At 43.1% G+C, this 11845-nt stretch overlaps 1 protein-coding gene across 3 annotated transcripts in view; it reads left to right on the top strand.

The window, feature by feature from the left end:
• Window positions 1–443: 443 nt before the first annotated feature.
• The window catches only part of DPYD (dihydropyrimidine dehydrogenase), a 594472-nt gene continuing 583070 nt past the window's right edge, over window positions 444–11845 (top strand). For 2 of the 3 annotated variants that reach the window (XM_075067809.1, XM_075067811.1), the window contains exons 1-2: window positions 444–557; window positions 7489–7506. In XM_075067809.1, coding sequence (XP_074923910.1) covers window positions 519–557; window positions 7489–7506 — 57 coding nt within the window. In that variant the 5' untranslated portion in view covers window positions 444–518. The remainder of the gene's footprint in view (window positions 558–7488; window positions 7507–11845) is intronic. The other variant, XM_075067810.1, reaches the window with a different exon arrangement.

Genomic DNA, 11845 nt, shown 5'->3' with positions numbered 1-11845 from the left:
AGGTGCCAAAATGTGGGCCCTGGCCCTGAATACCACTGACAATGGGCCACTACAAGCCATTACCTTGTGCGCTCATTTCAAGACACAGCACCTACCTGCAAGTTTCTGTTGCTCTGTGGCAGGGAAAACTGCCCTTATTAGGCCTGAATAACCCCGGGCGAAAGTTGTTTACATAAACCCACGTGTAGCTGCGGGACTAGAAACTCCGGAAACTAACTCCCAGCGAGCAACCCCGCTCATTAGCTGCAAGTGTAGGACCCTGCGGGAGCGGACACGAAGTGGATTCTGTGCCCCCCGTTCCCTGTCCTGGCTTGGGCCACTTGTGCGGCGCTCTTGGTTTCACTGACCAGCTAACTGCTCAATACGGCACAGGGCCTGCTCTGCCGCAGCTACAGGACGAGGGAGAGGCAGCGGCTCCAGCCAGCGGAGGCGGGAGTCCGCCCCCGGGGCGGTGCTGGGCCCGCCCGCCGCTAGCCCTGCTCTGCCCACTCGGGAGCCCTGCGGCCGAGGGTGACACCATGGCTCGCGTGCTCAGCCGGGACCCGGTGGACATTGAGGTACCCGCGTGGGGTGGGGCTGTGCACAGGCAGGGCCGCCCCCCGAAGTTGGAGTCAGGAAGCCAGCGGCTTCTGCTGCACTGAAGGGGTAGCGCAAAATCCAGGGCCCCACTCACTGCATTGCTCTGGGCGGCCATGGCGGTACACTACAGACCCCGCTCGCCCGGGGGTAGTGGAGCTGGGGGTGGGGGTCATCAGCGCTCACGAGGGGCGAGCCCGGTCTCCGGCCCCGAACAATGGAAATAGTCCCGTACCCGGAGCTGAGCCGCTGCTGTCTAGTAAGTCAGGGTCCCTCATTTTCCTCTTCTCCCCGTCCCTTAGGGAAGGGCTGGTCTAGGGTGACGCGGCTGACCCGGCAGCTCTCACACTGGGGAGAGTTCACATCAGGAGTAACACTGGCAAAAGTGGAGTGTGGAAATGTCAACCCATATGGGAACGGGCCCCGCCAGTGAGTGGTGCAGCGAACACCTCAGCCCTCTTCTCTAGTGAGTGACCAGACAGCAAGTGTGAAGAATCGTGGGGGAGGTGAAGGGAAGGGTGAGAGGCACCTATATAAGACAAAGACCCAACTATCCTGACTGTCCCTATAAAATTGGGACATCTGGTCACCTTTCTTGCCAGATGTGAGGGATGACAGAGCTGGGCATCTCAGCTGTGGCTCATGGTGAATGAAGCAAGACATTTGGGGGAAGAAGTTGGAAATTCAGAATGGCATTTTCACAGATTCTACCCCCCCCCTTCCTTTCTTCTCTCCCTTTTCTCCACCCCCCCCCCCCGCGCATCCTAGTCCCATTTCAATTTTCCCTTTTCAGATTTTGTTCTTCACCCTGAAACAAAGGAAAGACTATTCCAAACTACCTTATGTCAGTAGTAAGCAACTTCCCCAGGGTCCTCAACTGAATTCTCTCCTTTGGAGACTAGTACTGCAGGAACACCTTCCCTTTCCTTCCTAGTCTCCTCTTTTGCAGTGAAGACTTTAAAGAAGTTCCCAATCTTTCCTTTCTGTCTTTATGTACAGGAGCCCAGGGTCTGAGGGTCTGTAGGAAGCTCTTCAGTAGGACTGGATTATTTTGGATCACTCACTGCACTCTCCAGAAGGTCCTGCTATGCTGCATCTGGGCATCCCAATGGACCCAAAATAGTCATGAAGCTGTGAGAGCTTGGCAGGGAGATATGGACTATCAAGCTTCTTTTCCTTCCTCCCTTCTTTTAGAAAACTGAACTGATCCATAGATCTCATTGGCAGTCCAGTTAGTAGAAATATTCCATGAGGTACTGAGTGGGGCTACAGGTGTGGCTCCCATTCTGTAAATCTTTTTCCACGACCTACTCCCAATCAAAAAGGGCTCTCTTTAACTGCTGCCCAAAGTTCAATATGATTTCCTGTGCTGTGGGTTGGTCTGGGAGCTTTTGATCTGGTCCTGAGATTGACCCTCTCCCTCAACTCATAAGCCTTGATTCTGGAGTAAATTGAGTATAATGGAGCATGATCTGTCTATAGTTACATTTGTGCAACACTACAGACTTTAGCAGGGGTTGCATGGGTGCAACCAAAGTCATTTTTTTTTTTTTTTGGCCCAACGCACATTGAAACGGGCATTTTTGTAGATTCCAAGGCCAGAAGGACCCTTGTGATCCTCTAGTCTGGCCTTCTGTATAACACTGTCTATAGAACCGTCCCCAAATAATTCTTATAAAATCATCGAATCTTGATTTAAAAATTGTCAGTGATAGACAATCCACCACAACCCTTGATGAATTGTTCCCATGGTTAATTACCCTCTCTGTGGTGTGTGTTTTTTTTTTTTTTTTTTTTTTTTTTTACGTCCTTATTTCCAGTCTGAATTTGTCTAACTTCAGCTTGCAGCCATTGCATCTTGTTACAAGCTTCTCTGCTAGACTGAAGAGACAACCGTTAAATGTTTGTTCCCTGTGTAGGTACTTACAGACTATGATCAAATAGCCCCATAACCTTCTCTTTGTTAAGCTAAATAGATAAACTGAAGGAGCTCAATCACTATAAGGCATGTTTTCTTATCCTTGAATTATCCTTATGGCTCTTCTCTCTCTAAGTTATCAATGTTCTTGAATTGAGGACACCAAAACTGCTTGGAGGATTTACTAAAGTATTCAGTTGATCCTATTCCATCTTCAGGTTTTAAAATCTCACATTTTTCAGCTTATCATCCTGTGAATCGGCATGTCATTTTAGGATTGAAAATACTGGTTATAGAGGGAGTGACTTCATGGCTCATCAAGGGATCAATAATAATATAGAGATTGCCACCTCCAGGTCATTGGTGGAGATCCGCTGTCAGATCAGTAGTGACTAAATGTTATCAAACAGCAATTCATAGACCTTGTTGGAGTGTGGCTTTTATGTTCAACCCATTTCCTAGCTAAATTGGTATTTGGATCATAGTCCCTACCACTGCCCACAAGGGCTGTCGACAGTCTCAGTAGAGGTGAAACACTGAGCTGGCCTGGAGAATGCACTGTTAGAAGCAGTCCTTCTAGAACATCATGGAACCATATTATCATTAAATTAGAACTACCCATGCCAGAGCAGTCAATACACTGTTCTTCAAAAGCACCAGTGTTTGCTTTTATATTATAACAACAAAAAAGAAAAAGTTGGAAATTGTAGCAGAATAAGCTTTGCAGTACTAAGTCTTTAATCACTCTCCTGATCCAAAAACTTCCCACATCTTGCATTTTGTTTCACATTGTTTTGAGAAATGAGACTCTGAAGTCAACTTCAAGGTCACTGAATGGTCATGTGCTGATAATTCAACACCATACTTAATAATTGTGCTGGTGCATTTGGGAAGCTACTTTGAAAGAGACTTGTATCTGTCTCACTTTCAAGTAGAAAGTATAAACTTTAGTTTTTTGTTTGTTGTTTGGTTTTGTTTTTTTAAGTACTCAGTCAGATCAGTCAGGCAAGAAAGTTAATCTCTTTAGTAAAATGAATTGTCTTGAGTGATTGAAATCCCATCAGACCCTGATGTCACGGGTCAAATGTGGCCTCTGCTCACCCCTTTCCCTGTATTAAGTGGTCTATAAAAGATGCATGTACCAAATTTTAGGTTTCAGACTCAATGGAAACAAAGAAATTTATGGTCCGTAACCTCATTAAAAGAGTCTATTATCAGGCCCAACCTAGATCAAATGGTGTCCCAGGCAGGGAGCATCTTAGGTGCCCTCCCATTTGTTAAACTTTGAATAACTTGTTTTCTATTGCAATTGTAGCTCATTTCACAACTTTGGTGCACGATTTGCATGAATGATTTATCCTTGTCATATAAGACAATAAATTTGCATGCTAAGTTCTGTAAACCTGTATTTTATTCATGCCATATATAAGCAAATAAAAAAAAATTTTTCTCTAAGGAATGTCAGATTACATTTCAGTTATTTTTAAAATTAAAAAGTTTCTAACATCAAGAAATTGAACTGTCCTCAAACATTATTTAAGTATGACAATAGAAGTAACAGTATTTCTTTCCTATTATTGCATAGATAATGGTTCAATAGATATCTCTGGTGTCTCGTTAAATATGTACTTTATTAGTTGCTACTTACACTCTTTATGTCTTAAAACACAAGTACACTTTCACAGTTACACAATGAAACAAGATTCACAGATGGACTCTTACTTCACATCAGTTCTTTCTTATATCTTACTGACTGACTGACTGGTACATCCTGCCCCTTATACACCCGCGAGGACTTGGCTGACAATATTCTAGGAGGTTTAAGGAAAATGTAGTTCTCAGAACTCTGGAAGTTTCTACAAAGGTCCAGAACATTCTAGGAGGTTTATGAAAAATGAATACCTGAAACATGTTATTTCAACCATTCTATTTTCCCTTTTGTTGCTGACAACAAAAACAGCACCCCGAGGCCCCCCCCTCCCCCAAGTCCAGCACCCCAGGCAGTTGCCTGGGTTAACCTGCCTCTAAATCCAATCCTGTCTATTATATTACAGTTCTGTGAGTCATGCTAAGAACAGTACAGTCAAAATGAAATGATAGGCTGAAATGTGTAGGAGCCCTTATCTGTAGGTTCTTTGAGCTCAAGGTTAGAGAGTCTGCAAGGGTAAATTGGTTGAATCCCTGCTGAAAGAGGGAGCACATCCATTCCTCTCCTGCCCAATGCCCATACTATCTTTGCATATCTCACTCAACTTCATTGGATTGCTCACCTTCACAAAATTATGTAATTAATGTTCCAGTCTTCCTCTGAGCAACCAGTGCTCCCCAGAGGCATGTTACCTCCACAGAATTGTGAGAGTGCCGTCTCCTTCATTTCAGTCCCTGACATTGGGACTAGTGTTCGTAGAGGTGTGTGTATGGAAAACTATGTTTATAATACAGGGGATAAACACTGCCCTCTGTCAAAGCAGACGCATTTGCCCAAGTTAATAACACAATGCTAAATAATAACAGCATGCACCCCATCCCCCACGATACACACAATAAAAAGTCCACCCAAGAGTTCTGAAGGAGCTCAAATGTTAAATTGCAGAACTACTAACTATAGTCTGTAACCTATTATTTTAACCAGCTTCCGCACCAAATGACTGGAAGATAGGTAACATGACGCAATTTTTTAAGAAGAGCTCCAGAGGTGATCCCAGTAATTACAGGCCGGTAAGCTTGACTTCAGTACCAGGCAAACTGGTTGAAACTATAGTGAAGAGCAAAATTGTCAGACATGTAGATGAACATAATTTTTTGGGGAAGAGTCAACATGGTTTTTGTAAAGGAAAAACATGCCTCACCAATCTGTTAGAAGTCTTTGAGGGGTTCAATAAGCACATGGACAAGAGGGATCCAATGGATATAGTGTACTTAAATTTTCAGAAAGCCTTTGACAAGGTCCCTCACCAAAGGCTCTTAAGCAATGTATGCAGTCATGAGATAAGAGGGAAGGTCCTCTGGATTGGTAACTGGTTAAAAGATAGGAAACAAAGGGTAGGAATAAATGGTCACTATTCAGAATGGCGAGAGGTGAGAAGTGAGACCCTAGGGATTTGTACTGGGACCAGTCCTATTCACCATACTCATAAATGATCTGGAAAGAGGGGTAAAGAGTGACATGGCAATATTTGCAGATGATCCAAAACTATTCAAGATAGTTACATCCCAGGCAGTCTGTGAAGAGCTACAAAGAGATCTCTCAAAACTGGGCAACAAAATGGCAGATGAAATTCAATGCTCATAAATGCAAAGTAATGCACACTGGAAAAGATAATCCTAACTATATATATAAAATGATGGGGTCTAAATTAGCTGTTAGCACTCAAGAAAGAGATCTTGGTGTCATTGTGGACAGTTCTCCAAAAATATTGATTCAATGTGCAGCGACAGTCAAAAAAGCAAACAGAATGTCGGGAATCATTAAGAAAGGGATAGAGAACAAGACAGAAAAAAATCATATTGCCTCTATATAAATCCATGGTACGCCCACATCTTGAATACTGTGTGCAGATGTGGTCACCCCATCTCAAAAAATATATTGGAATTGGAAAAGGTTCAGAAAAGGGCAACAAAAATGATTAGGGTATGGAACAGCTGCCATATGAGGAGAGATTAATAAGACTGGGACTTTTCAGCTTGGAAAAGAGATGACTAAGGGGGGATATGATAGAGGTCTATAAAATCATGACTGGTGTGGAGAAAGTAAAAAAGGAAGTGTTATTTACTCCTTCTCATAACACAAGAACTAGGGGTCACCAAATGAAATTAATAGGCAGCAGGTTTAAAACAAACAAAAGGAAGTATTTTTTCACACAACACACAGTCAACCTGTGGAACTCTTTGCCAGAGGATGTTGTGAAGGCCAAGACTATAACAGGGTTCAAAAAAGAACTAGATAAATTCATGGAGGATAGGTCCATCAATGGCTATTAATTAAGATGGACAGAGATGGTGTCCCTAGTCTCTGTTTGCCAGAAGCTGGGAATGAGTGACAGGGAATGGATTGCTTGATGATTATCTGTTCTGTTCATTCCCTCTGGGGCACCTGACATTGGCCACTGTCGAAAGACAGGATACGGGGTAGATGGACCTTTGATCTGATCCAGCATGGCCGTTCTTATATTCTTAAAACACAACTTGCTCCTCAGAATCAAATTTGGTTGTGATTCTGTCAGAGAGAGAGAGAGAGAGAGAGAGAGAGAATAAGGGCATTTCACAGGGCTTTTCTTCCTAGTGGGTAGTCTGCTGTCTATTTGTTGGAGGCAGGCTTTGCAGTGGTGATTCCTGGCTGGAGGATGAGATGAATGCTTAGAATACTCTCATAGCTATTTCCTAACATCCATAGTGATGTCTGACTTCTGGAAATGAGCTGAAACTCTGATTTGACCATGCTTTAAAGTGGCTACCTGGAATTATCTGCTCATGTATGCATGTAAACTTTTGGTATTTGCATATATAATGTACTATGCATTAATAGCACTTGTAGGGGACTGCGAAAGACGGTGTTACGGCCTAGCCAGGGTATTTCCGCTTTCTCAGCAGCCTTTTGAAAAGCCCCTGCTTGCTAAGTGACCGGTCATTGTAGGACACGGCATGCCAGTTATAACTTGCTTACACCGCCCGTGGACAGTCCCTGGCCTTTGGCCAAGGGGCGAACATATCCTGTGGGAAGTCCCTTTTCGTATATGTATAAGTTGCTTTTGTATTGTGTCTATATAGCTGTATGCTCCCGGTCCCACTTTTGGACTCCGACCCAGGCCGAGCTGAGTTTCGGTGCTGGGTTCCCCGCCAAAGTGACAGCAATGCCTGGAGTCCCCGTTGCAGATGTGTCACTTTACCTTCATTAAAGCCAAATAACTCACAGTGTGTGTGGGCCTCGTTCTTGCAGAGCATCCAAGCATGCAACAGCACTTAAACTTATCTGTTTTAAACTTCCTTTTATTTAGTTTCATCAGCCAGAGATGGTATGTGATGCATTTCTTTCCCTCATAAGTCTTTTTTTCATTCAGTATACATGTAACCTATCCTTGGCTTCATTTGTCTTACTGTTAATACTAATAAGATGTCTGTGTTTATTACATCATCATGTTTTATTTCTTGCTGCACTTTGATGTTTTGATTTATGTCCCTGTCTCATATATATATATATATATATATGGTAAAATGAATAACCTGTCATTTCCAAGGTACTTTTGAAAGATGCCCCAGACTGTCAAATTTTTTGGCATTTTTCCTCTTGTCACAGATAGTTTGCCTTCCTCCATGTTGACACATTTAATTAAGTCCTTGATCCAGGCTGACCTGTGAAGAGTCTCCTCATCCATAGTAATGCAATCCATTTTGGCCAGCAGTACTGTGTGTATGTAGTACATGTGCAAAGTGCAACTTGCAAAGGGCCAGATTTTGCCATATGCACAGACCAGTACTAAGGGTACTGTGGAGTTTCCCAGAGCTACTTGGTTCTCAGCAGACGTGTTCCACCTGGAGCTGTGCTCATTCAGGGCTGCAGCCTACACTGTTTTTTGAAGGCTGTTGTGAAGGAAGGATGCGGTCTGGATCAGCACAGGGAACAATTAATGCACTCAATACTCAACGACTACAGTTGTGGCTAGCTCCAGTATAGAGGGAAGAAGTGGTGCTTCTTGTGCCATGCTCCTGGTTGTGTGTGCACAGTACAGAGTGCCCTCTGCCCCTCACCTCTTTGTTGCATTTTACAGCCTGGTGTATGCAATACAAAGCAGCAGACCAGCTGAGCTGGCTGAAGTTGTGCTCTTCTCTGGTGCTGTGTGTGTACTGGGCACTGCAAAGTGCAGTTTATGAAAGAGTGCAGCAAATTGTCTTTGTAGGTCCATAGCTCCCAGAGCACAATGGACTGGAGCGGTGAGAAGGGGCATTAAAGAAAAGAGGTTGCTAAAAACAAAGTACTGTAATACAGCATCCTTTAAGGGAGAAGTAGGCCAAATGTTGGGAGATGGAGGCATAGTGTGAAAACATAGGTAAGCTGAATTCAGATAATACAAAAAGGGAGCCCTGTTGTCCTGAATGTCCTTTTCTGGCTCTTAAAAACATGACAAAGATTATGTAAATAAATGTATGCAATTGGCTACCTTTGATTCAGACTGATTGATTTTTTCTTAATTCCAAAAAGCTCCTATTGTTGCGACATCTGTGAATGATTAAAATACCTGCTATTTGCTTGAAGTGGTAAAATACCACTTTAATTTGTAGTGTTGTTTCGAAGTTATGGCTTCAAATTACTTGTAGTTCTGAGCAGTGAACACACAGGGAACACTGTTCACATATAATTAACCATATCTATCTAAGATCATGTGATGAATGATCAGTAAGGAAATGAAAATTTCCTGTTTACCCATTTTGTTTTATGGGTTCCCATTTAGAGGTGTTTTGTTTTTGTTTTTTTAGTGTAGTAAACTCTTAGCTGAACAGAACAATAATTATAGTGTGATTAGTAAAAGATCAGGCAAGATTATAGTCCACATTTGTCCTTCCCATTTTGAAAGAGTTCTTTAAAAAACTTATTAGGGGATTGAAAGGGGTATTTAAAATTGTTGGATGCAAAGGAATTTTATTTAAAAACTGACTAAAAATATTTAGTCCAGAGAAACAAGAAATGGGAGGCCAGCTCTTACTAATTGTTTCTCTTATTGCCAATTCAGGAGCGTGACTCCCACTATTTTAGTCACAGGGGTTCTTTTACATACCTTGGAGGACACCCTTCATTGAGACCCAGCAAAATAATCACAAATTATTAACCATGGGTATTTTATTATTAAAGAAAGGAAAAGAAAACATTAAACAAAACAACACTAATGACCGAACACAATGATAAACAGTGACTTCTGTTACAATTGCTTCTATATGTCTCTGTGAGGAGCTTTTAACAGTGATTACACACTTGAGAGTAGAACTGCCTTTTGGGGGGAGGCACTTTTCTCTTGGTCAGTTCAACCAAGGTCATCTTTCCCCAAATTATTGTTAATGCAGCTGTAATGTTGGGGGTGCCCAGAACTGTGAGCCATTGTTACCTATGTTCCTCAACAAATGAGCCTTGCTAGAGATTTGTGTGTGTGTGGGAGTACCACATCACACCAGTCTGTCACAGACAGGTGCAGTGGCACAGGAGCGAGCAAACAGAGCTGTAAACAGAGGAGTTTGAGTGGGAGTTTGCAAGGGGAGTTTGGGGGGAAGACTAAGAGAACCAGACAGAGGAACAGACAGGCTAGTGAAGGGAGTGTGTGGTGTTCTGGCAGTGTTATGGTGCTCTCTGGGGGTTTGTTTTGCTATAGGTGGTGGTGTTTTGGTTTGGTTTGTTTTTCCTGGACTAACAGGACTTAGGTGGGAAGGCTATGACAAATACAGAGGCAGCAGTGATAGTTACCCAAGCAGTGGAAGACACAATGAAGATGACTGGAATCTGTGGTATGTACATGATACTGGAGGGGGTACTTGAAAAGAGTTTTGTCTGCATGAAGTGTCGCCTGATAGAGCTGATGGAATAAAAGATCTGAGGATTGGAGATGCAGGTGGAAACTCTGGTTGAATTTTGAAGGGGGTTTGAGCAGATGATGGAGCAAAGACATGAGGAGGCTGAAGGGAAAAGCTCAGACTTGTACATGGAAGCAGAACCAAAGAACTCTGAGGGGAGACTGCTGTGTGAGGAAAGTGGACAGTGGAAGTATGTGACCAAGAGAACCAGGCAGAGGAAAAGACAGACTAGTGAAGGAGAAATAGAGCTCAGGAACAGGTTTGAGGAGTTGGAAAATGAGGAAGGGGCACAGCAGGTGGTCACTGAAGGTGGGAGGACAAAGAAGAAGAGAAGAGCAGCTAGTTCTGTAGGAAGAGGGGAAGAATCAATGGAGATAACACCAAATATGAGCCCCAGGAAGATACAGGATGGGTTGCAGAGAATTGCAAGGGAGAATAGGAATCGAGAAGACTTGCAGCCAGAGGAACAGGGGATAGACTGGAGAATTGCACCATCACCAGTAAAGGCAGGTCTACGTGATTGAGACTCCTTACTGAGAAGAACAGGCAGGCCTGTAACCAGAGTTGATCCAGAGAACAGAAGGTTGTGCTGTCTGCCGGGTGCTAAGATATGGGATATGGACCTGAGGCTGAAGAGGATCCTAATAGGAGCTGGAAAGAATCCACTGATTGTCCTTCATTTGGGAATAAATGATACAGCTAGATTCTCACTGGAACGTATCAAGGGAGACTATGCCAGGCTGGGGAAGACACTCAAGGAAATTGAGGCTCAGGTGATCTTCAGTGGAATTCTGCCTGTTCCTAGAGAAGGGCAACAAAGGTTTGACGAGATTATGACGATCAACAGATGGCGCAGGCAGTGGTGCTATAAGGAGAGCTTTGGGATGTATGGCCAAGAGCTCCGGAGTGTTTGGGTGTTGTACAGGACGCGGATCTGATTTGATTATAGGTAGGCTTCTTTAATGTTTTGAATGAGTAAATGCTAAATGGGAATGTGTGTATCTGGGAGACTTTAACTTCCCAGATTAGACGGAAGGAAAAATGCTAGTGATAAATAATAAGGCTCAGATTTTCTGGATGCGCTGCTGATGGATTTCTTACCAAGTAGTTGCTGAACCAACAAGAGGGATTCCATTTTAGATTTGGTTTTGGTGAGTGTAAGAATTATAGAAGAAATGGTTGGAGGGACGCCTTGATTCAAAGCGATCATGAGATAATCCGTTCAAACTACATGGAATGATAACAAAACAGATAGGTGACTAGGGTTTTGATTTCAAAAGGCGCCTAACTTTAAAAAATTTAGGAAATTAGTTAGGGAAGTGAATTGGGATGAAGAACTTGTGGCTCTAAGATGGAGGAGGCCTGGAATTACTTCAAGTCAAAGTTGCAGAAACTATCAGAGCCTGCATTCCAAAGAAGGACAAAAATCATAGGCAGGGTTTTAGACCAAGCTGGATGAGCAAGCTTTCAAGTGATATAGAAAAAAGCAGAAGGGCTACAGGGTGGTATCGAGGGCTCAGCAAGTGGAAAGTTACTTATTATGTCGATATGTTCAGGGATAAAGTGAGGACACGACCGAAGCTGTAGGAGTTTACTTGCAAGGATTAAACCAGTAGTAAATGTTCTATAGCTATTAGATAAGAAGAAACAAAGAAGCAGTGGGACGTAACACTGAGGATGGAGTGGAGATTAAGGGATAATGTGGCATGGCCAATATCTAACAAATACTTTGCCTCAGTTTTATGAGGGGTAATTAGGATCTTTGGGATATGCAGGATGACCAAGGGGAATAGGAAT

This window comes from Chelonoidis abingdonii, chromosome 7 (assembly GCF_003597395.2).
Source record: "Chelonoidis abingdonii isolate Lonesome George chromosome 7, CheloAbing_2.0, whole genome shotgun sequence".
Lineage (NCBI taxonomy): Eukaryota > Metazoa > Chordata > Testudines > Testudinidae > Chelonoidis > Chelonoidis abingdonii.
Note: the sequence above shows the minus strand (reverse complement) of the source record. Positions and strands in the feature narration are given on the sequence as shown.